Raw genomic sequence first — 24,420 nt, forward strand, 5'->3', positions numbered from 1 at the left:
CCCCCTCCCGGGCCCGGCCCGCGCAGGCGCCGCGTCCCGCCTCGGCCGTCACTCGGCCCGGCGCGCGCTGCGGGCAGCGGCCGGAGCGGCCGGAGGAACCCGGTTTGGCCGCGGCGGCGCTCGGAGACCGAGGAGGATGCGGCGCCGGTTTCCAGAGCCCTGGGCTGCGGCCGCCGCCCGCGAATAGGAGGCGGCGCGCGGCGCGGGCGGTGCTCAGGGCGGGGGAGCGGGGAGCCGGGGGGTGGGGGGCGGCGTGGCGAGGAGGCGGCGGCAGGAGCCCGCGCCCGGCCCGGCGCCCGCCCGCCCCGCGCGGCTCCGCGGCGCCTTTTCTGCACCCGCCGCTCCGCGGAGCGGGAGCCTCGGCCCTCCGCGCGGCTGCAGCTAGCTGCCCCGCGCCCGGCCAAGCCCCCGCCTTAGGGATGGCAAACTTGCGCCCCGTGGCCGCCTCCGCCAGCGCCGGCCCCCGCTCCTGCTGCTGACGGCGCCCAGGTGAGTGCTCGGCCCCAGACCGCGACCGGGCCCGCACCGAGCCATCCCGGCGCGGTCCCGATTTCCTCACCGGCCCGGACTAGGGGCACTCCCCCAACCCACCTCTGCTGAATTCTCCCCCGCCCCAACTGAGTTCGTTCAGCATCTATTTACCCACTCGCATCTGTTTGGGAACTTACAAGCCTGGGGCCGAGGTCCCCTTCATCTCTGGTGAGTCCCTTTTCTGTCCCCCTCCTCCTTACCCACCTCTGCCAAAGCCCCTCGCCCTCGTCCCCCAGCTCTGACCCAGACCTATCCCCATCGTTGCCTCGAGTCTTTTCCCGATCTGAGCCTGGATCCGGGGTTGCGCCCCCACCCTTGAATAGAATCCCTCTATCCAACCTGCAACTCGACTGTGTCTCCCCCGTTAATCCCCCCTCCTCGTCTGGGGCTGAAGCCTGCTCCTCCCCTCCGCTTCATCTATGCACAGAGTCCTTCCTGTCCCCGTCCATGTCTGCCCAGAGTTACTGCCTTTCCCCGCGCCGGTTACCCGACCATGCTTCCCCCTCTTATTTCTGCCCTGATTGCCCCCTCCCCCATATCTGCCCGGGCGTCCCGCTATCCCTCACCAATCTCTGCTGCAAGTCCCCTCCCCCTCAGCCTGGACTTGGGGCCGTGTCCCCCATGTCTACTCCGAGCCCTCTCCTCTCCAGCCTGGGATCTCGACTGGCCCCGCATCCCTGCCTCCCTTGTCCATCTTTGGTCAGAGTCTCTCTGTCCATCCCCCATTCCTCTCCTTCCACCCCCAGGGCATAGAGCTGGGCACCAAACGCACCCTCCCGCAGCCCCGGGGGCTGACACGATGGGGGGAGGGTGCGGGTTGTAGGCTCTGAAGTTGGCGGCCACTCCCGCAGTCAGCTGGGTCCGAGGGAAGTCCTCCGCGCCACGGCCAGTGCGGAGCGGGCGAAGGGTCTGGTGCCCGCGGGGGGAGGGGCTCCCGGGCCAAGAGATGCTGCCCGCCTGCCCGCCTCGCCAGCTGCCGGCCGGGCCCCTGGGCGTCCTCTGGCGCCCCCTGCCCGCAGTCCTGGACCCGCCGCCCCTTTTCCTCCCGCGGGCAACCCTGGGTTTCCGCAGCCCTAGCATCAGCGGTGGCTGCGGGACGGCACTGGGAAGTCCCTGAGGAGAGGAGGTTGGTGGGCGAGGCCGGGTGCCCCCTCGTGCTAGCAGTGCGGGAACAGTCCTGGTTGTCTGGCCATATGCTCTGGGGATGGGGTGTGGGGTGGGCAGAAGGGCTTATCCCAGGAGCCCTGTGAGCCCCCAGGTACAGACCAGCAGGACTGGCCCCTGGATTTGAGGTGGTCTGGTTGGGATTGTTTGGGCTTGGGCAGGTGTCCCCGGGGAGCCTCTGTCTCTCTACCCCATGGCAGGACCCACTAGGTGGGGGTGGGGGCAAAGGTGGGCTCTGTCTTGGGCCTGAAGTAGTGGGGCAGTGGGGGAAATCCACTTGGCCTTGCCTGGGACAGAAAGGGGACCTAGGGAGCATCTCTGGAGCTGCCACAGGGGTGAGGGTCAGTGTGGACCCTGCAGGGTGTGCCCTAGTTGGGGGAGTGGGGCTTGAGGTAGGGTCTTCCCTGGACCAAGACTGACAGATTTCTCCCCTCTTCTTCCCTTGTCTGCCTTCCCCTCAGCTTTTCTTTCCTCCTCCCCCATCACTCTTCAGAAGGAGCTAGGTCCAGTCTGGGGTGGGTGTGTGTGGCAGGCATTTCTCTAACCCACAGTGAGGTCCCAGCTAGTCCCTGCCCTCTTCTCTCTCTCCCAACCTCCAGGAAATGGAGCTGAGTAACCTGTGTGACCTGGGCAAGCTATATAACCTTTTTGAGTCTCAGTTGGTCCTCCATAAAATGGGTCAGTGATAACTGCCTCATATATCTAATGGTATCTAATGGTATTAGGTAGATGTGTATAGAGAGTCTAGCACCTAATAATGCTTGACAATGATAGGCATGTTGGGCTATTTCCTCTTCAAGGCCAAGGTCAAGCCCCTCTCCACTCCACACCACTCCTAATCCCATAGGAGAAAGGCAGGACAAGTTCTGTGACACTGTTCCAGCCTCCAGGATAATAAAGCCAGAAAACAGCTCCAGGGCCCATCATGATGGGTCCAGGGTCCTCACCCATCCTTCAACATCCCTGCTAGACTCCTGTGTGATCAGAGGGGCATCTGTGAAAAGCCAAGGCCTCTGAAATACTGGCTCAAGTGCAGAGGCTGGGGAGGTGGAGGAACCCCAGCCAAGGTCCCCCAAGGTAGGCTGCCTCTTAGTGGGGGCCCACGTGGGGAATCAGTCCCAGAGGAGCAAATGGGGGCACAGAAGAGCCACTACCTCCCCCCGAGGGAGGAGAGGTTGAAATCAGGAAGTTTCCAGGGCAGTTAGTGTTCCAGGTCAGAGTTAGGGGGCAACTTGGCTAGAGGGCCCCCAAGATCTGGAAGAGACCTGGCTTTGGCGGGCAATGGGGAGAGAGAAGGCTCGAACCCATGACGTTCTGCTGGGCCGGAAGCCCTCTGGGCAGCGTGGCTGGGTCTGGGGCCCACCGGGGAGTCCTAGCCTCCCGCCTGCCCGGGCAACCCTGACATTGGGGAACAAAAGCTTTCGGTTCCTGTAGCAACGGCGGCTCCAGCTGCTGCAAAGTTCCGGGAGACGGGCGGAGGGCGGCTGAGTCACCGACCCCTCCCCCGCCGCCTGCACGGCACCGCCACCCCCCGCCCCCCGCCCGGGGGGCTAGGGGACCTCATCCTAGCGGTGTGCGGGAGGGCCCTGGAGCCCCCGCGTCCTCAAACACTCTGCCCGCCGAAGAGGGAGGGGCGGCACTGGGGAGGGTCGCCCCTCCCCTGGGTCTGGCCCGTCGGCTCTCGAGGCTGGTTGGAGGGTGTGTGCCCTTCCGGGTACCAGAGCTCCGCGAGAGGGGTCCTTGAAGACCCAGGCCCCGGCCGGGGCCAGGGCGGGGAACCTCTAGGCGCTGCGTGGGGGTCGCCGCCCGCGTGTCGGCCTGGGCTCGGCCGCGCAGCGGGCGCCGGGGAGGCGGACGGTGAGTGACGGGCTTGCGAATTGGAGCTGCCAGGTGGATAAACGCGACGAATGTGCGCGCGGACGCGCCCCCTCCCCCACCCGCCGCCCCTCCCCCTCCCGCGGCCCGGGGCAGCCGGCTCCCACCACCCAGCGCCCCTGCTTCCAGCCATCGGGAGGCTAGGGGTCGACCCCAGGGATCCCAGGGACCCAGCTCTTTGCCCCGAGGTGCCCCTCCCCGCCGCGCTACCCCCCATGCCCCCTCCCGCTCCAGTCTGGTCTTGGTCCTTCCAGCTGCTGGAAAAGCCTCGGATTCCCTCACTGGTGCAGAAGGGATGCCCAGGCCTGTGGGGTCAAGGAGGAAGTGGGCCTGAGTGTGCTTGGAGAGAGGGTGGGATTCTCACGTTTGAGGGCGGCAGAGGGGCACGCTGGTGAAGGGAGCCTGTGGCTGGAGGAGGGGGTCCCTGAAACTGAGATGACTCCAACCAGCTCCTCACCCCTCTCAGCCCAGAGAGGTCTTGAGGGAGTTGGCCTTCAGATTATCCCCTCCGTCAGCCTCCGGACCCGGGAAGTTCTTCCTCAGAGCTGACCTTCATACCCCTCCTGTCCGCCTCTGTGCATGGAAGGTTTGGTGGTCTTCCTGGACTTGCAGGTGGCAAAGCTACCTTAAGGTTTAACCCAAAGAGCCTTCAGAGGCAGCAACCCTTCCCTCAGCAGGAAAGAGGAGAGACTGAGGTTCTGAGAAGGGGGGTAAAGGGGAAAAGATGGTGTGAAGGGTCTCCCCCACAGACTGGCTCCAAGTTGGGAACCCCAGGGCAGGGATTGGGTCTCTGCTCCACAGAGGGAGAAACAGGCTCAGGGAGGCTACTCACAGCTGGTGACCATCTGAGCTGCCTGTGAGGCAGGGGTCTTTCTAGGTCCCTTCCCAGGGGAGGCAGTCTCTGACCCAGCTTAGAATTGGGCTCCTGGCCTTGTTTTGTGGGTGAGGAGTGATATAAAGAGGGACCCCTAAAAGGTCTTACGTCACTGCAGGAACAACGGGAGTGGTACACACCCAGGGCGAAATGCCAGAATTGATGTGAGCGGAGGTGTCTGAAGGAGATTGACTGGAGTAGGGGGCTTGGGTAGGGTTTAGAGGTGGCTCAGTTCTGGAGAAGCCAGGCTGTGGCTCTGAAGGATAAGAGACTTAGTGCTTTTGGGCAAGTTGGAGCTTACGGAGTCTGCAGGAGCCAGGGAGTCTCAGGAGGTGGGACTGGAGGCCTGAGCCGCTGTTTCAGGAACACCAAGGAAGGAGCAGCAGGTCAGATCCTGCGTGCTACTTAGCTGTCATAGGCTGAGCTTCAAAGAACCAAACACCTGTGTGTGTGTTCACAGTAGAGAGTACATTTGCATCTCTATGCATGTGTATGAGTGTCTGGCTCTTGACAGCCTTGTACATGTGAGTGTGTGCACCTCGTGTGCATTGAGTTCACTCATCTGGGGTTTACGCTGATTTCTGTGCATGTGTTATCTTTTCACATGCAGAATGCCTGGCTAGACATATGTCTGTGCATCCACGCTTTTGTGTGCCTGTCTGTAGGGCACAGGGGTATTGGTGAGTTTGTGCGTGGAGATTCCCTGATCTGCTCTCAGTGGGGGAGACAAGGCCAGTTATAATGAGCCCCCTCCTCCCCTCTACTGAACAGCAGCCATGGCCTGAATTTTGCAGCCTGCTTAAAAATAACTGGGGGCAGCGGGGGGATTGTATGTCACTCACCGTCAGCCGCTGGCTTTTGCTGGGGCCTGGTGCCGCAGCAGGCTGGCTGGGCTGGACGGTTGGTTTGGGACAGGCATGATGTGGAGCGAGAAGTCTAGGGGCCTGGTCCCTTTTCTAGCTCTGGGGGCAGGCAGAGTAGAGGCGCAGCCTATCCTGGCTTCTGCTGAATAAGGGTTCCTCCCCAATCAATGCTCCTGCCTGGAACCTGCTTCCGCTCCCGTCTGTGGCCCAGGATGGACAAGTGTGTGTCTGTGGTCGGGGCCTGGGGTCGGGCTCAGAGTGGCAGCACATGGGATCTGGGGCATTAAGGCATTCCCTGGAGGCTGCACAGGGTTTGGAGTTCTGGGGTTCTAATTCCTGTCCATAGTCCCCCACCCCCTCACTGCCTCTGGCCACTATTTAGACCCCTGAACAGCCACAGCTCCCTGGGGGAGCAGCTGTGTCCTGGGACAACCTAGCCACACCCTGTGAGTTATCCTAGGTTTGTGTAGAGCTTGGGCCTGAAGCCTGAGTAGCAGGGAAGGGGACAGAGCAGGAGGCTATGGGTGGATGTGGGAGAAACTGGGCTGGGGCCTCAGTTCCTGGACTCCAGTCTCAGCCTGGCTTCTTTGGGGGTGATCTTGAGCACACTGCCTCACCTCTCGGAGCCTCATCTTTTCTCCTCTAATGTGGAACAACCAGACTCTAGGGGCCCATCCAGTTCTGTGAGCTATGCTTCGGGCATGGAGGAGGGAGGCAGTGTGGATCCCTTCTGGGGGCAGGGCTGGAAGTGGGTCTCAGGCAGCCCAGGCGCAGCTCTCTGCCATCCGGACAGCTAGGGTGGAGGCCGTGGGCACACCTGCAGTGCCCCCACATCCCTTGTCCACAAGGGGGTGACTGCTTTGTGTGTCTGTCAACTCGGGTCCTAGTTACCCTCCCCTCCCCAGAGTCCATTCGCAGCTGCTGGGAGCTCAGCTTAGTGCTTTGTGGGGAGGTGGAAATCAACGAACTCTAGTTTCCCCTCCTCGAGCTTCAAGGCTCATGAGATGAGTGAGCTAGCCCTAGGGAGACAGCAGGGGACAGTGGTCTCAACTGGATGATGCAGACTTTCAGGAAAGGGCTGTGGCAGCTAAGAGCAGGGAGACGGCTCAGTGGCCTTCCTGGGCCAGGCCCTAGCAGGCCGGGAGCCAGGCCTTGGAGGATCACCCCTTGGAGGGGAAGAGGAGTTAGAGGGGAACAATGTACCCATTTTGCAGATGCCTCTCCCCCTGGTTTCCAGCAGGAAGTCCACACAGCGGTAGTCATGACTTTCATGCCTGTGATGCCCTCCCATGGGCACGGCTTAGGCGGTGCTCAGTCCCTGGCACAGGGGTGGTAACTCCTCCCCTTTGTCTCCCACTCAGTAAAGCAGAGTGAGTGAGAATGACATTGTTCCGAGAATAACCTTGATTTGCTCTGATTTATAAAAAAGCAAATCGTTGTCAAACATCGCTACTTTGACAATTACTGCGGGATTGTGTGTGACACGCCTCACAGCCGATCACGACACATTGCGACTCTGAGCAGCGCCGTGCTGGAGAATAATACAAGCTGGGTGGTGGGGCTGGGGCTGGGGCTGGATCTAAACATCAGCTGAGATGCTGGTGGTGGATGGGACTGATGGAGGAACGGTATAGTCATAGTCACAACTAATGTTTCTTAGGGACGTATGGGATTCCAGACCCTCTCCTGCATGCCTCTGTTTAAGAAGTCAGGGAACTGGGGCTCAGAGAGGTCAAGTCTGTTGGCTTAAGATCACACAGGTGGACCTGGGTGACTTAAGAGAAGTCAAGTCCGTTCTTAAGATCACACAGGTGGACCTGGGTGACTTAAAAGAACCTAGTCTTCGCCACGAGGCTACAACCTGCAGCGGGCCACAGGGGAGTCAGAGCCCATGCTGGCTGTGCTCAGGGCCACTGACCACTGTCTCTCTCCACAGGGCAAGGGACATAGGATGACCCCAGCCTGTCCCCTCTTACTATCTGTGATTCTGTCCCTGCGCCTGGCCGCTGCCTTCGACCCCGCCCCCAGCGCCTGCTCCGCCCTGGCCTCAGGCGTGCTCTACGGGGCCTTCTCACTGCAGGACCTCTTTCCTACCATCGCCTCGGGCTGCTCCTGGACCTTGGAGAACCCAGACCCTACCAAGTACTCCCTCTACCTGCGCTTCAACCGCCAGGAGCAGGTGTGCACCCACTTCGCTCCTCGCCTGCTGCCCCTGGACCACTACCTGGTCAACTTCACCTGCCTGCGGCCCAGCCCCGAGGAGGCAGAGGCCCAGGCGGGGTCCGAGCTGGGGCGGCCCGAGGAGGAGGAGAAGGAGGAGGAGGAAGCCTCGGGGTTGGAGCTCTGTGGTGGCTCTGGCCCCTTCACCTTCCTGCACTTCGACAAGAACTTCGTGCAGCTGTGCCTGTCGGCTGAGCCCTCCGAGGCCCCGCGCCTGCTGGCGCCCTCCGCCCTGGCCTTCCGCTTCGTTGAGGTCTTGCTCATCAACAACAACAACTCCAGCCAGTTCACCTGCGGGGTCCTCTGCCGCTGGAGTGAGGAGTGCAGCCACGCGGCCGGCAGGGCCTGTGGCTTCGCCCAGCCGGGCTGCAGCTGCCCCGGTGAGGCGGGGGCCGGTCCCGCAGCCACCACCACGCCTCCTGGTCCGCCTGCTGCCCACACCCTGTCCAATGCCCTGGTGCCCGGGGGCCCCGCCCCACCTGCCGAGGCTGATTTGCACTCGGGGAGCAGCAATGACCTGTTCACCACAGAGATGAGATATGGTGAGTCTGAGCAGGGCCCAGGTGGGGCAGGGGTGTCTGGAGGACTGATGATGCCCATCTCAGCAGATCCTGGGGTGTTCGTGTGGTTGTTCACCAGTGTCCCCTCTGGGTTCTGCCTTATCCAAGTGTGGGAGTCACCAAAGTGGATTGGGGTGGGGGTCAGACCTCCCTCTGGAAGAGTTTGCAGTCTGGGTGGATGAATGGGGGCACAGATCAAGCAAAGGAGCATGATAAACCCAGGGAGGGGAGCCCCTAGCTGGGCAGTCAGGGAAGGCTTCCTGAAGGAAGTGATACAGGAGCAGAGATCAAAAGGACAAGTGGAAACAAGCCAAGCCAAAGCAGTGGTAAGGGCATTCCAGGCAGAGAGAGGAGCGTGTACAAAGGCTCAAAGCTGCGAATGACCACAGCAGGCCTTGGCACTGCAAGCGGACAAGGTTGCCTGGAGGCTGGAGTAGGCAGGGTGCAGGGACATCTTCCTGCCCACACGGGTCAGTGAGTTTTGCCTGTGGCCCCAGGGTCAGGGCAGAGGAAGGAGCAGAAGAATGTGAAGAGGCCTAGCTTCTTTGAGGCTGCCTTGGAGGGCTGGCCTGGCTCAGCTCCCAACATCCTCTGTCTTTCCCCTCTGGGCCCACGTCTTCTGGGACCAAGGCCGCCAGCTGCTGGAGCTTCCTGCTGAGTGGGCAAAAGCTCTCCGAGCCCTTGAGTCCTGCCTGCTGCCCTTCCCACCCCAGCTCCCGCAGCCATGGCCACCTTCTGCCGACCCTCCTTCCTGCAGCTTCAAGGCCCCGAAACCCTCAGCTAGGTCCTATGTGTCTGCTGAATGGGTCAGGGACTGGCCAGGGGCTCAGGACGTGGGGATGGGAGGGAGGCAGATTTGGGATGTGGTTTCTAGCTCTGGTACTAACAGGGAGTTCCCCCACCCCCACCCCTTTCTGGGCCTTCGTTTCCCCATTTGGGGTAACACGTGCTGGCCAACCATCAGGAGGCTTCATGCATAGACTGAAGTCAGAAGGGACCTTCTGGATCAGGCTGAGAGCATTGACAGGGAAACAAGGGGTCTTGTGTGAGGGCTGCTGGGAGCATTGGAGTAGGACTGTTCAGTACCTGCTTTGGAGACAGAGCCCGGAAGTTGGGAGCCGTCTTTGTTACATTGAGTAGATACTGTTTTACTTACATCAGTGTTTTTGGCTGTAAAATGGGAGATCGCCCTGGTTTAATTAGAGGCGGTTTATCATGACAATGGCCTCTCCCAGGGCTCTGGGGGAGCCACTTCTCAGCCTCCCCCTTGAGACTTCTGGCATCATGCCCGTCCATGGCAAGTGCCCAGTGGCCTTGCTCTGGCCTCTCCCCTAGGCCACCTTGGCCTCTCACAGAGGTCGATGAAGCCATCGGAGTGACAGCCAGTCCGTGGGCAGGCTACGGGCCCTGGAGGCTGGCCTGGGATTTAGTGCCTGCAGGAAGAAATTGAATTTCGCTTCTTTGTCGAACATCAGCGGAGAGCGCCAGGCGTATATCAGGAGGTTTATGGCTCCTCCTGCCTGGCCGCCACTGCCTGTCACTGTGTGGGGGCCTCCCCCATTGTGCTCGGCAGAGGGCAGGTTCTTTTGTCTGGCTTTCCCTGTGGTCCATAGGCCCAGTGGTCCGCAGTGGATGGAGAGAGGCTCTGCCCTCCTGGGTAGGCACCATCCGGGCAGGCTGCCATGTGGAGCACAGAGCCAGAAGCAGCCAGCTGGGCTTGGCTGAAGCCGGAAGCAGGAGTTGGTTGGTAGCTGGGCTGTCTTTAGGGGTCAGAGGGGGCCGGTGACGGGAAGGGCACCATTGTTCCCACCGTTCTCTGAGCCTCTGCAGGGTCCTCTGGGACTGAGGATGGGTGGAGATTGGATGCTGGTTGTCTCTGGGCATGAAGCCTGGTATCTTCTCTGAGTAGGCAACCCTGGGCTTCCAGCTCATGCCCCTTGCCCTGCTTGGCATGTTGCCAGGCTGCTCCATGGGATGGTCTGCAGGCAGGGCTGTCGTAAGGAGTTGTATGGGGGAGGGGTGGTGATGTGGCATCAGCTCTAAGTGGACTCACAGGGCACACTGGTGCCCAGAGCTGGGCTGGCACAGCCCCTTCCTCTCCCTTGGTAGGCAAGATATTGTTCCTCTTCACCACCTCTTCCCTTGGGCTTACCCTCTCTGGGTCAAGGGATGATGGGCACTTGATTCAGTTTGTTCCATGGGGCGGGGGGCATCTGAGTTGCCCTGTGGCAACATCAGGACCCGGAGCACTCTGTGCCCAGTGGCGGCATCACCTCGGCCATACCCTTGGCCTCACCTCCGTGCTTCCCCTCACCTCCTCCCCACTGGGCCAGGAGGGCACTTGGACCAGCTGCAGGAGAACTGGCTGGCACACATAGGGCTGCCGGCTTGAGGACAAGATTGGTGGGATGGTGGTGAACAGAAAGCGTGAGATCCCCGTCCCAGCCCCTCTGCCAGGCACCAGGGTAAGGCAAGCAGTGCTCATTTTCTCTGGGGCCTCCCAGGTAGTTTCAACGCAAGGCCAAGCAGGGTGGAGCTGGGGTGGTACTGGGAGAGTGATGAGGCTGGGAGTGGCATGGCTGGGCCCGCCTCAGAACCGAGTGCATTTGACAAGAGGGTACAGACGCCTGTTAATTTCACGCAAACTGCCTTTGATAGATCTCTTGTTATTTTTGGTGAGTTGAGCCATAAATTTGTGCCATCTTGCTGCCGCAATCTGTTGGTTGGGGTGGGGGGAGAGGAAGAAAGGGAAGGCAGGCAGGAAGGAGCTCCGCGGAGGACGGGCACGGAGGCTGGCTGAGGCCAGGGCTGGAAGACGGGGGGTAGAGGTGGTACCTGCTGCAGAGCCCAGCTTCCGGGAGCCGGGTATCAACCTGCAGTTCCTGCCCACTGATCCTCAACTTGAGGTGCGGCTGCTCCAGGAGACATCTGGGAGGAAGTGTCCTTGTACCCCCTTCCCTCCTGTGCCACACTCCCTGCCTCCCTCCAGGGGCACTGTCCCACCCTTGGCCAGATGCTACGGGCAGACCGTTCCCATCATCCGGGCTCCATTCCAGAGGCATGGCCACCAGGTGAGCCTGAAGTCCCCTGAGTGTTGGGCCTGGGGTGGGCAAGAATGGGTTCAGATCCTGCCCTGCCACTGCTGCTGGGTGACTTGGACAAGGCATGCCCCACTGGAGCCTCAGGACCCCCAGTTCTCTGTGTGTGTCCCTTCCCTGATTCAGCCCCGGTTATGGCCTAGACTCCTCGGCCTGGCATTCCAGCCCCGCCCCTGATCCAGCTGCCACCCGCTTTCTCTCTAGTTCTCTTACCCTTTCAACCCAGGCTCCTACTGGCCCTGAAACCCTCTGCTTTCTGGCTTCTCTGCCTTTGCTTGGGCTGTTTCCCTCACCTGGAGTGCCCTTTACCCTGGGTTATCCTTTGCCCCATCCTTCCAAGCACAGCTCAAGCCCTGTCTCCTCCAGGAAGCTGCCCCTCACCTGCCTAACCCAGTCCTAGATTGGCTTTCTTCTCCACAGTCAGGCTCTGCTGTCTTCCTTTGACAAACCTGGTCTAGTGTCAGGAAGAGGGGCCCTATCTGCCTTTTGGGGTGCAGACATGGAGGAGTCAGGGCCTCTCTCAGAGAGGATAGGGAGGAGGCCTAGCACACGTGGTACATTTCCTGGAAGATCCTTCTAGCCAGATCTCTGCTGCTAGAAATCTGTGTGCTCCCTCGTAGGATGGGGAGTGGGACTCAGGCCCCCCACCCCCGCCCCAGACATCTCTGAGGGGACCGAGCCCCAGCCCATCCATCACACACATCTTTGAGTCTTCATCAGTGTGGAGTTTGTGCCAGGCCTTGGAGTGGCTCTGAGTGAATGAGATCCAAGGTAGACTGGACACACCTGCCCTCTGGTGGGGGAAGTGACCACTAGTTCAGTGGTGGTCCAGGCCACCGGCTGACGTTGCCAAGCCTTAGGTTCAATCCCTGACACCACCACTGACTAGCTGTGTGATCACGGGCATGTTTCCCCATCCCTGTATCATCACCTATTAACTGGGGAGAGTGGCGCTATTCTAAGGAGTGAAAGTGAAGTGAAGTCACTCAGTCGTGTCCGACTCTTTGTGACCCCACGGACTGACTATAGCCTACCAGGCTGCTCCGTCCATGGGATTTTCCAGGCAAGGATACTGGAGTAGGTCGCCATTTTCTTCTCCAGGGGATCTTCCCGACCCAGGGATTGAACCCGGGTCTCCCGCATTGTAGGCAGACACTTTACTGTCTGAGCTACCAGGGTATTAAGCAAGAGAATGTGGGTTAATGCTTAGCACAGTGCCTGGCGCATGGTCAACCCCTAATAAATAGGTGTGTGTTGTCAGAACTTAGTGCAATAGGTATAAATATATGTGCTGGATGTCAAGGGAGAAGGAAGAGTGAGAATTAAACCACAAAGGGGTGGGAAGGCTGCCTAAAGAAGGTGATTCTGAGTTGGGTTTTGAGGAGTGAATAGGAATTCACTGGCCTGTGAATTTTTTTCTTTAAATCAAATGGCTTTTTAAATTTAATATAGTAAAAGTGGAAAAGAAGTATCACTTATCTGAAATAGGAGATAACCAAAGAAAATAAGAGATTCTAGCTTGACACTCATCCTTTCTCTTGATTTGTTAGAAAAAGAAACCATCAGATACTGGGGATGGTGGTAATGTCTCAGAGTGCACAGATACCTTCTTTCTCATACATTTGGAAGGATTAAAAGTGACATGGGTCATATAATTTATCATCTAAACCAGGACATTTTCGAGGTTATAAATGGGGGGAGGGGTACGGTCACTTCCATCAGGGCGGCAGGCCCAAACTGGACTCTCCCCAGCAGATTGGCAAATCATCACTCTGTGGGAAGGAGGCCTGGAAAGGGGCCCAGTGTTATTTCGTGGCAGGTTTATGCACCTCCCCAAGTCATTGCCCCGTGCAAGGGGAAGGGCTTTCAAGGTAAAGGAAGCTGCCCTTGCTGGGGCATGGTGTGTGAACATACAGGGGACTGGGGGCTATAGTAGACCAGCCCTTACTAGATGGTAGCCCCAGTGGTGGGAGATGGGGGCCGAGGCTCTGACTGCTGCCCCCAAACGCTGGGACTTCATCCTGTTGGTGCAGGGCCTTAAGGAAGCAAGAAGTTAGGCAGCGTGGGGGAAGAGGGATGAGTCAGACGTAGTCCCTGCTCTCGGGGAGCTCCTGGCCACGTGGGGGATGTGGCAGAGACCCAGCTAGCTCTGTCGGGAGGCTGGGCAGATAGGCCAACAGCCTGGGGAGGAAGTCGTTGGAGGGGGAACTGGCATTCTGGTGGGGTGTATGTACCCAGTTGCATTGTACTGCAGAGGTAAAGCCTGGAATTTATAAGAGCCATCTTCCTCTGACCTGGCCTTTCCCCCACACCCCCCAACCCCAGATCCTGATACACTGCTGAGATGGGGAGCCATGGAGGGGCATGACAGAACTGTGTTTCAGCGGGTCAGTTGGTGCCTACTTGGGGCTCTAAGGCCAGTCTCAGGGAGGATGTAGAGAGCCCTGGGAAGGGAGGACTGCTTTGTAGATTGCACTGCTGTCTCCCTGTGGAAGAGATGATTATCGTGGTTATTTTTAACACGTTCATGACAAAGGAGGCTGAGGGGGCTGCACTGTGTAGTTTGGGGGGGCAGGGTCTGTGGAGCATGGAGTAGCAGGTGTGTGTAGTCCTTCTCAGATGGCAGAGCGCCTGTGCTTACCCCGCCTGCCAGTACTTGGGGTGAGACTAGACTGGCCCTGTGTGGCTGGGGTGGAGGAGCCCTCAGGAATATCTGGTGCTTGCTGGATGCCTGTCCGGTGTCTGGCAGTTCAGAGCTGGGCTATTTGTGCGCGAAGGTTGAGGGAGATTGAGATCCTCCATTAGGGCCCAGGAGAGAGAGGAGCCCAGGATACTCACAGCTACAGCTGGGGAGAAGGTACCTACACGCCCAAACCTCTGTGTAGTCAGTCTAGGGAGGCTTCCTGAAGGAGGTGACATTTGGAATCTAGAAACTTTCGACAGATCGAGGTAGAGGAAGGGCATTCCGAGAGGTGGGAACACCATTAACAGATGAGTGGAGGGAGGAACACATTTGCATGTTCAAGGGATACCAAGAAGGGGGTGGCAGCTCCTTTTCATTAAGAGCTTATTATGCTCCAGGTGGCCCATATCTTTCATCATTTAATTCTCACGATGAATTAGGAAGTATCATCTCTATGTTCAGCTGGAAATTCAGAGAGGTGAGGCGACTTGCCCAAGGGCACACAGCAAGACTAGGCATGCTTGGGAATCAGACCAGCATCTGTCTGGCTCCCAAATCTGTGTCCTTCCCACTGGCCCACTTGGCCTCAAAGTGAGTTTGGCTGCCTGGAGGGAGGGGAAAGCAGGCCCTGACAGGTCAGCAGGGCAGAGCATGCCAGGCTCAGAGGTTTGTGGTGGCTGTAGCAGTGTGAGGCACTGAAGTTTCCTCAGCAGGGGAGTGTGTGGCTGGGCTTCCAGAGGACTGCTTTGGAGGCCACAGAGGAGACTCAGAATTTATGCTTTTGAACTGTGGTGTTGGAGAAGACTCTTGAGAGTCCCTTGGACTGCGAGGAGATCCAACCAGGCCATCCTAAAGGGGATCAGTCCTGAATATTCATTGGAAAGACTGATGCTGAAGCTGAAACTCCAATACTTCGGCCACCTGATGCCAAGAACTGACTCATTGGAAAAGACCCTGATGCTGGGAAAGATTGAAGGCAGAAGGAGAAAGGGATGACAGAGGATGAGATGGTTGGGTGGCATCACCGACTCAATGGACATGAGTTTGAGCAAGCTCCGGGAGTTGGTGATGGACAGGGAGGCCTGGTGTGCTGCAGTCCATGGGGTCGCAAAGAGTCGAACATGACTGAGCGACTGAACTGAACTGAACGGAGGAGACTCAGGCTCGCCTGGGGGACGGAGGGGTCGATGAGCAAAGGAATGATTAGGAAGAGGTGTAGAAAAAAAGAGAACGGAGGCAGTGGTGGGGCGAGGGAGTGAATGGGGTCCCACGGGGATTAGGAAAGGTGTCTCTGGGGAGGCCTGAGTTGAGCTGTATTTTGCCAGAGCCAGCACAGTTCAGTGGAACGTGGCCGTGGGATGAGGCGGGCCAGAGTTCGAATCCCACACGGGCCTCTGCAGAATGAGACCTTGGAGCCTCATTAGTATCTCATTAGTAAAATGGGCAAACCCGCCTTAATGAGGATTAAATGAGCTGGTGCGGAGCACAGTGACTGGCACATACCAGTAGTGTGGTGAATTACCTACTTCGAGTTATTCAAAACCAAACAGGACAGTGAAGAGATTGTTCAGGATTGAGCTGGGAGGCGGGTCCCAGGTGGCAGTCGGGTGGGAAAGCTGATCAGTTGTAGGGCGAGGCACCCTAGCCCCTGGTCCAGTCAGCTCATGGCACTCACAGTTTGGGGGTGCTCACACCCCTCCCTGGACTGCTCTGTGTCCTCTTGGCCCCGGGTCCTCTCACACCCTGCCCTGGCCTGGGCCCGGAGCCGGCTGGGACCTGCACGTGGCATATGTACAACACATGTGTGTTTCAGTGGCTGACACCCCTGGTCTTAGCTGCCTTCTTTCCTGGCAGGGAGAACTGGCTTTCTTCGGAGGGGGCTGCGGTAGGGATGGGGAGGGGAGGGCAGTCATTGCAGGCCCCGCTCTGTGGCCTTAGGCTTGTCACTTACCCTCTCTGGCCCAACCCAGGAGGCTAGAAGAGGGGCTCAAGAGCTGGACCTGGGGCATGTTCTGATTTTCAAATGGGGTGGATTCTAGAACCACCGGCACCACCTCTGGTTATATGGTGAGGCTGGCCAGCAAATGGGCGGTAAGTTGTTAGTAGAGGATGCAGGTGCCACAGGAAGCAGTGTGAGCCCCTGACAAGTAAGGCAGGCTGGTCTAGCACGTGACTACGTTTGATGGGCTTAGTGGATGCCAGGTCAGGGATGGGAGGGGTGCCACGCGCAACAGTAATGGCCAAGGTGCTAAAAATAAGCTGGATGAGAGGACTCTCAGCTGGGTTCACAACTGGTCAAATGGCATTTCCAGAATATTTATTAACAAATGGATGTCAGGCTGGGGGGTGGTCTTGGTGGTGGGCTGCAGGGCAGAGCTGATACTCAAGATTACAAATGACCATTTCCAATGACCCTCATGGGGTGGGAGGATCTAGGAGCAGTGTGTCCATTGGTGTTTACTGCTGTTTCTCTGGGCTGGATTCTGTGCTCATGTTCACTGGTGGTCAGGGAGATGGCTCACCCAGCCTTCCTTCAAAGGGCTCATGGGTCAGGGGAAATTCAGTTACCAGATGGAATCATCTGTGATGAGAACGCATGTATAAGACAGGGCAGCCAACTCTGCTAGGGGAGCAAGGAATATGACTTCAAAAACAGGAGGTCATTTGAGCTGGGTTTTGAAGGTCAAGTAGGAGTTTTCCAGTTGAAGAAGGTGGGAAACAAACAGGTTTGAGAGGAGATGATGATCTTATTTTGGACATATTGAGTTTGGGCCCCCCCCCCCCCCCATCAGGGGACCTGTTCAGGAGGCAGGAAGCTATACAGGAGTGAAGCACAGAAGGCTTCACTCTGTCTTCGGGGAGACAGTGATGTGGGAGCAACCATTTTGAGGGGGTTAATGAAGCCTGGGGGAGCAGGGAAACAGGACAAAGTATGGACTCCTGATGTGGGAAGCAGCAGGAAGACCAACCCGGTCAAGGAGGCAGGGCAGGGTAAGGAGAAAACTGGATGAGTCGGGGAGGGAGTGTTTCACAGCTGGAGAGTCTGCGAGGCCAAATGTTGCTGAGGAGTCACGTGAGATGAGGCCTGCAAAGTGTCCATAGGATTTAGCAACAAGGAGGGCGCTGATGACTCTGTCAAGAACAGTTTCAGCAGAAGGATGTGGTCCGAAGTCAGATTGCAGCAGATTTAAGGTGACATTTGAGGCAGGATGCACGTGGCAGGTGAGAAACTGGAGTGCCAGTTGCAGATCACTCACTGATGGTGATGATAAGCCGAGGGCAGTAGCCAGAGAAGGCTGGAGGGTCAAAGGAGGGCTGCCCTCAGAACGGAAGAGGCATAGATCTGCTCCCCGGCTGCCACGAGGAGAATGCTGATGAGACGCTGATGAGAGAGAAGGCAGGAGGGAGGAATGAGAGGCAGCATGGGGCTTGGGGGCTGGCCTCTGAGAGGACAAGGACTGCAGGAAAGTTGGGAGTTGGAGGGGAGATGGTAAGAAGTCAGGATGTGTGTGTGTTGGTCGGGGGGCTTCCGTGTCAAAGTTTCTGCAGTTTCTCAGTAAAGCAGCTTGTTGCAGAGAGGGAGTAGGCGGAGGTGGGCTTGAGGAGAGAGGTCGAGGTCTGACACAGCTGCCGAGGTGGGGGACGGGGGAGGCAGGGAGCCCCGCATGCCCAGTGGATGTGCGGCCCTGAATCTGTCGTGGTGCCAGTTGGTACAACTGTGGATTTCTTCAGCAGCCTGGGGGTGGGCGTGGAGAAGGTGGTTTGTCACAGGCTGCAGGGCCGGGAATGGCTGAGTGGGTGTGGTGGAAGGGCTGGATGAGGGGATTCAAGAACTCGCCAGACATGGCTCCAGCATCTTCCCGGTGGCCTCGACAGAGACAGGGCCCAAAGCGAAGCCAGGAAGGATGACAAATGCTGTTCAAAGGGAGGAGGCCCAGGGGGCTGAGGGGTTGGTGAGGGGAGATGGTGAAAATAAGCCAGATAGTAGTGCCTTCTGAGGACTCTCCACGTCCAAGCAGACTGTTGAGGGCTTCATGGCCTCCGGTTGGGAAGTCCTCAATTCAGCCCTCGAGGTAGGGAGTATACTGAGTATTGTTCTCCGGAAGTCAGAAAACAAGATCAGAGAGCCAAAGACACTTGCCCAGGGTCACACAGCTGGTCAGTGTCCACACCCCAGGTAGGACCAGAGTTGCCTGACTCTGAAGCTGTCCTGGGGACAGAGGGCCCACAGGTTTCTGAGATGGTGGAGAAGTTTGAAGGATGAGGAAGATCAGCTGCTAGGCCAGGTGGCTGAATCGGAGGGAAGGGTCCAGGAGTGGATGAGACCAGAGGCTGGGCTGAGTGGCAGCTCAGGGCTCCTTGGACCTGCAGGTTTGCTCAGAGTGTCCACTTTCATACCTGTTCAGGAAGAGCTTTCTCTTAGGCTTGGCGGCAGAGGGCAGGAAGAATATACAACCTTCGTGAATTCCTTCTAACATGGAGTGCCTGTGCTGTGCTGACCTGGTGTTCAGAAATAGGAGAGGGCCTGGGGGTGGGGGAGAGGAGTACCTGCTAGTTTGGGGACTGGGTGGGCTGAGCCCTGTCCCAGAATTTTGTTCGGGTCCCACCTGCCCCAGCAGCCTCTACACGGGCTGGGTCTTTCTCCCCTGTATTCATGTCTGCCGCATGCCCGCTACCCAGCCTGAGGGAGGGGGCCTGATGAGCTCATGTCTGAGCAGGAGGGCCTGGCTTTGGAGAAAGGGAGCTCCCAGCCTCTCCTCCAGGGCTGGCGGTGCTTCCCAGGCCTAGACCAGACACGTAAATCAGGGCAACCCAGAGCCCAGTGAGGCGGGGCCGGAGACCAGCCACAGACCCCAGAGCGCCCACTGCTCTCTGGCCACAGAGCAGTGGGGCGTCGGGTCTGCTGGATGGAGGCACCTGCCCTAGGCCCTTAGGTCTTGGAGGAGCAGCGTTCTGACCTGTGTCTCCAGGTCACAGTCCAGCGCTGCTTGGGCCCCAGGCCCAGCCCCTGACTTGGCAGGAATCATGTCCCACAGGCAGGACTGGGGGGTGGTCATGGCTGCTCACCTTGGCTGTTTGTCCGCCTTCGGGTCAGCCCTTCGGGTCAGGGGCAAGAGGCTGGACTTCCAGCTTACCGAGCTGTGTCATCTTGGATGAGGTACTTCCCTTCTCTCCGGTCCTCAGTTTTCTCATCTTTAAACAGCGGCGATGGTCCCTACATCCCAGGCGAGGAGGGTTTAAGCAGATAGGTAAGGACAGCACTTGGCAGAGAAGCCTCCCAGAGCTCATTAATATGAGTGGCCACTCCCCTGCAGTCTCCCCTAGTCTGGCTGAGGCAAGAGGCAGATGGTTGTGAGGCTATGCGTGAACCTGGTGTGGCCTTCTGAGCCTCAGCTTCCTTATCTGTAAAATGGTGGTGGTGGTGGGGCAGGGGGCAGGACGTGATGCTCTCTCAGTGTCGCCTGCAGTTGGTGCCAGACCCTCCAGCTGAGGGCAAGCAGACCCGCTCTGTGCCACTCTGGCAGGACGGAGCTGGCCTCTGCTGAGCCCCTGCCACCACCTCCATGTTCCAGGTGAGGAGCCGGAAGAGGAACCGAAGGTGAAAACCCAGTGGCCAAGGTCTGCAGATGAGCCTGGGCTGTACATGGCGCAGACAGGTAACTCAGGCCCGCCTCCTTCCTCTGTGGCGGGGGCCCGACTGTGTGGCGTCTGGTGGCATGTCTGCTTGGTGTGTGCCCGTCTGTGTCTGTGTCCTGGCGCTCAAGTCGTGTCTGTCTGCCATGTGATGCCTGTTGGGGCAGGGCGGGGTCGCCTCTTGAAGAGCCTGTCGCTCCGGGGTCAGGGTAAGAGGATTCCTAGGAGACAGTGCTTGGGAGATACCCCCTGCCGCCGACGCTGTCCCTCTCTCGTAGGCGACCCGGCAGCGGAGGAGTGGTCCCCGTGGAGCGTGTGTTCCCTGACGTGTGGGCAGGGCCTGCAGGTGCGGACCCGCTCCTGCGTGTCCTCCCCCTATGGGACCCTGTGCAGCGGGCCCCTGCGGGAGACCCGGCCCTGCAACAATTCAGCCACCTGCCCAGGTATGCCCATCCTCCCCGCCTGGTCTGCCTGCAGGGTCAGGTCCTGCCTGGGACTTGGGCAAGTTCATCTTCCAAAGATGGTTGTTTGCCTCCTCCTTTCATTCAGCAAAGTTGACTGTCTGTCCCCACCAGCCCACCACCATCCGTGCCCAGCCCCCACCCAGGGCATTGGGGACACAGATGAATCAGACCAGGGCCTGCAGTAGCGGGCTTGGTTCTGGGCACGTCACTCCCCTGATACCTGCATCCTGGTAATCAAGGCGTGTCTTGTTACCCTTACTGTCCTCCCTGTTCCCTGTGCTCTGGCCACACTGGCACCTCTTGCACTTTTCCCACCTCCCTGCACTGGCTTATTCTTGTCCTATCCCCTCCACCTCCCCCTGGGCTATTAAAATTCAGCCTGTCCTTCAAGATCTGGGAGAAATGCCACTTTAAAAAAAAATAATAAAAAAAAGAAACTTTCTCTAACCATCCCCTTCCTCCTCTGACTGCCTGTCCTACTCCCCAGGGAGTCCCCTCTAGACCCTGAAGCCTTCCTTGGTTCAGCATGGAGGTGTTGGGAATGCGCATGCGCCTGAGGGGCCTGGCGGCTTTAGCGGGTCCTGCCCCTTGTGCCTGAGGGAGTGAAGTGGTGCCTAGGCCAGACCGACTCTTGGCTGGGAACTTAGAGTAGGGCTACCCGGGGGAAGGGGGTGTTGGCAACTGGGGGTGTGCAGGAGCTTGCAAAGGGCTGGGGCAAAGCTGTGTTCCGATGTGAGCTCTTTGTGTCAGTGTCCATGTAGAGGGTCATGTCTATTTGTGTGTCCACGTGCTTGGGATCGGGAGGGGCATTCTCTTGCCCCTGCCAGCCTTGTTGGATTCTCGCTCTGGGTCTGGGGTGGGGAGGGGTAGGGATGGGGTAAGGCGGGGTAGATCTTGAGCCCTTTCCTGGGCTTTCCTTTGCCCCCTGGCTCCCCTCCTGGGTTGATTCTAGTCTCCCAGGTCGGGTGTCCACAGGCAGTGTGGCCTGTGTGAGTTGGGACTAGAAATCTGTGTCTTCTACAATCACCCTCAAAGGGCAGTGTCCTGGGGCCCAGGACAGAGCCAATGAGGAGCCGGGGCAGAGCCGCCGGAGCTCCTGATTGGTGGGCGGATGGCAGTGGGCGGGGCCAAGGTGCCGCCCAGCCACCGGCCACATGCTTCCTTGCAGTGCACGGCGTGTGGGAGGAGTGGGGGTCCTGGAGCCTGTGCTCCCGCAGCTGCGGGCGGGGGTCCCGGAGCCGGATGCGGACCTGCGTTCCCCCCCAGCACGGCGGCAAGGCCTGCGAGGGTCCCGAGCTGCAGACTAAGCTCTGCAGTATGGCCGCCTGCCCGGGTCAGTAGCACCCGTGGGCTTCCAGGCGGGCATTGCCCAGCCAGGGTGGGGGGTCGGGAAAGGGGAGGAAGTCAGGTCCAGTACCCTGCCCCTGGGGGACCCCAGGAACTTTGACCAAGCATGGGGAGACTGGCAAAGTCTACCTGCCAGTGTGGGAAGGGACCTGGCCCAGCACATACTTGGAGTTGGCACCCAGAGACCCTCATCCAAGGGGGCTGCTTGCCCATGCCCCTTCCCCTGAGCTACGCCTTGTTGTTCACAGCAGTTTGGAGCTCATGGCCAGCTGGGCTCTGAGAGGACCCAAAGCTGGGCTTATATGTGGGCAAAGATCAGAAGGTGGCCCAGGGCCCATTTCCCTAGCCAGAAGAGAGTGTGCGTGCCTCAGTGCCGAGTGGAGAGGGTCCTGTGTTCCTGGAGCTGGTGGCAGGCAGGCCCAGGCCCAGGCACCACCAGCTCCCTCTAGCCCCCCTTCATCCACCCCTCTCCAGTAGGTCTGGCCTCGTTCAAATCTGAATGCCATCTCCCTGCAGGGCTTTGCCGCAACCCATCCTCACACCCCTTGCTCAACAGCCACCCCTGCTTGTGTCTCCCCATGCAGTGGAAGGCCAGTGGCTAGAATGGGGTCCTTGGGGCCCATGTTCCACGTCTTGTGCCAACGGGACCCAGCAGCGCAGCCGGAAGTGCAGCGTGGCAGGCCCAGCCTGGGCCACATGTGCCGGGGCCCTCACTGACACCCGGGAGTGCGGCAACCTTGAGTGCCCGGGTGAGTGTGTGGTGCAGAGGCAGCAGGTGGCAGCCCTGGACCAGGGGGCACCTGGGGCCACTCACGTCCCCTGTCTCTGCAGCCACAGATGGCAAGTGGGGGCCGTGGAATGCGTGGAGCCTGTGTTCCAAGACATGTGACACAGGCTGGCAGCGCCGTTTCCGCATGTGCCAGGCCACGGGCGCTCAGGGCTACCCCTGTGAGGGCACCGGTGAGGAGGTGAAGCCCTGCAGTGAGAAGAGGTGTCCAGGTATTGCCCACCAGACCCTGGGGCTTGGGGGGCAAGTGCCTGGGCCTGGCTGAGCCCCGCCACTGTACCCACAGCCTTCCATGAGATGTGCAGGGACGAGTACGTGATGCTGATGACGTGGAAGAAGGCGGCTGCTGGCGAGATCATCTACAACAAGTGCCCCCCCAATGCCTCAGGTCAGGGGCAGGTGGCTCTCCCTGCAGGGCCCCCACTCCCCCCTCCACCAACACGCGCCATCCCTGCTGTTCTCTTCCAAGTCTCCGGCCTCTTTGAGCCTCCCTCCTGAGGTGTGGAGTGAAGTGGGTGAGAGCTGAGCCCCCACATCCAGCCCTCTGTCCTGTCCCCCTGCAGGGTCTGCCAGCCGCCGCTGTCTGCTCAGTGCCCAGGGTGTGGCCTACTGGGGGCTGCCCAGCTTTGCCCGCTGCATCTCCCACGAGTACCGCTACCTGTATCTGTCAGTGAGTGCACCCTGCTGGGCTGGGGCCACATAGGGTCTGCCCCAGGCTCTGGTGGGAGGTGGAGGGAGCTTGATTCTTGCTCATGCCCATGTGCCTTGGGCTATAGATGTGTGTCCACTTCTGCCCAGCTCTGCCTCTCCTTGTCTGGCAAACTCCTATTCATCCCTCAATGCCAGACTCTCTTCCCTTAGCCCTAGTGCCTACATCTCTGCACCTACAGCCCCCTTGAGCTTCTCCCTCATTAGGTGTTGCATGCTCATCACAGTGTCTGTGTCCTGTGAGTCCGTGAGCTCCTTGAGGACAGGAACAAAGTTGAAATTATTTTTATGTCCCCAGTGCCCAACTCAGGGCTCCCCATGAGGTAAAACAGTGTTTGCGAACCCGGCCTGTGTGTACTTGTCTGACTGGAACTGGTATTGTGTTTGTGCTTGGAACTTGTGTTTGAGAGGGAGAGAGCACAGCGCACTTCAGCATGGGTGGACTCCTTTCCACTGGGGAGGTCCCTGGACTGTGTTTATCATCTTTTATATGTGTATCTGAGCTCCTTCCTTCTCTTGCTACTTCTATTTCAGTCTTTTTTTAAGTGTCTTTAGGGATTCTCTCTCTGTATGTCTCTTCCTTAGATTCTCTCTTCCCGCAGTCCCTTTGAGCATCTCTATCTGACCTTCTCCCTCTGGATGCGCATGGTGGCTGAACTGGAGCGGGACGGGCCAGAGGCTGGTCCCGGCTCTTGACGCTTCTGTTACAGTGGTCCCCCTGTCACCTGCAGCTTCGGGAGCACCTGGCCAAGGGGCAGCGCATGCTGGCGGGCGAGGGCATGTCTCAGGTGGTGCGCAGCCTGCAGGAGCTCCTGGCCCGGCGCACCTACTACAGCGGGGACCTGCTTTTCTCCGTGGACATTCTGAGGAACGTCACCGACACCTTCAAGAGAGCCACCTACGTGCCCTCGGCTGATGACGTGCAGGTACCACTCTGCTCTGTCAAGAGGAAGGGGGGCTGAAGGTTCAGAAGCCCTGTTTTGGAAGTCGGGGAGGCCAAGCCCCTATAGCTGAGTCTGCAGGGGGTGTGGCAGGTGTGGCTGTGGCGGGGAAGCTACTGTCCCTGGGGTCGTGACCTCCTGACACCCACTGCTGTCTCCCCAGCGCTTCTTCCAGGTGGTGAGCTTCATGGTAGATGCAGAGAACAAGGACAAGTGGGATGACGCTCAGCAGGTGAGGGGCTGGGCTACCAGGCTTTTTCCCCTGTGGCTCACTCCCACCTCGGCCCCTTACACCCTTTCTGTCCCCAGGTGTCCCCAGGCTCTGTGCACCTGCTCCGGGTGGTGGAAGACTTCATTCACCTGGTGGGCGATGCTCTCAAGGCCTTCCAGAGCTCTCTGATTGTCACAGATAACCTGGGTACAAAGAGGCAGGCTGGGGAGGGGCTGCTGGACGGGGCCAAACGCAGGATGCTGTAGGGGAGGGGATGGTTTCCGAGGGCTCTTCCTGTTTTACTCTCCTGTTCTCCGGTTCCTGTCTTCCCTCATTTAACTCCTTAATTTTTTGTCTCTCCATGTTTTCTTCCCATTCCCCCATTTCTTTGTTGTTTCTCTATGTGTCCGCCCCGCCTCTGTGTCTGTACCAACCTTGATGTCTCCGTCCGCCTTCCTGC

At 59.0% G+C, this 24,420-nt stretch overlaps 1 protein-coding gene across 11 annotated transcripts in view; it reads left to right on the forward strand.

Moving 5' to 3' along the window:
• The first annotated feature begins 333 nt into the window (after window positions 1-333).
• ADGRB2 (adhesion G protein-coupled receptor B2) overlaps window positions 334-24,420 on the forward strand; it is a 36,677-nt gene continuing 12,590 nt past the window's right edge. For 2 of the 11 annotated variants that reach the window (XM_025278539.3, XM_025278540.3), the window contains exons 1-12: window positions 334-489; window positions 7,244-8,069; window positions 19,442-19,525; window positions 19,781-19,945; window positions 21,135-21,299; window positions 21,898-22,062; window positions 22,145-22,312; window positions 22,387-22,488; window positions 22,664-22,770; window positions 23,540-23,734; window positions 23,913-23,981; window positions 24,059-24,167. In XM_025278539.3, the coding sequence (XP_025134324.2) occupies window positions 7,259-8,069; window positions 19,442-19,525; window positions 19,781-19,945; window positions 21,135-21,299; window positions 21,898-22,062; window positions 22,145-22,312; window positions 22,387-22,488; window positions 22,664-22,770; window positions 23,540-23,734; window positions 23,913-23,981; window positions 24,059-24,167 (2,140 nt within the window). In that variant the 5' untranslated portion in view covers window positions 334-489; window positions 7,244-7,258. Of the gene's footprint in view, window positions 490-3,288; window positions 3,553-7,243; window positions 8,070-19,441; window positions 19,526-19,780; window positions 19,946-21,134; window positions 21,300-21,897; window positions 22,063-22,144; window positions 22,313-22,386; window positions 22,489-22,663; window positions 22,771-23,539; window positions 23,735-23,912; window positions 23,982-24,058; window positions 24,168-24,420 lie in introns of those variants that run through there. The other 9 variants (XM_006054602.4, XM_025278533.3, XM_025278535.3 and 6 more) reach the window with 7 other exon arrangements.

This window comes from Bubalus bubalis, chromosome 2 (assembly GCF_019923935.1).
Source record: "Bubalus bubalis isolate 160015118507 breed Murrah chromosome 2, NDDB_SH_1, whole genome shotgun sequence".
In the NCBI taxonomy this organism is placed as follows: Eukaryota; Metazoa; Chordata; class Mammalia; order Artiodactyla; family Bovidae; genus Bubalus; species Bubalus bubalis.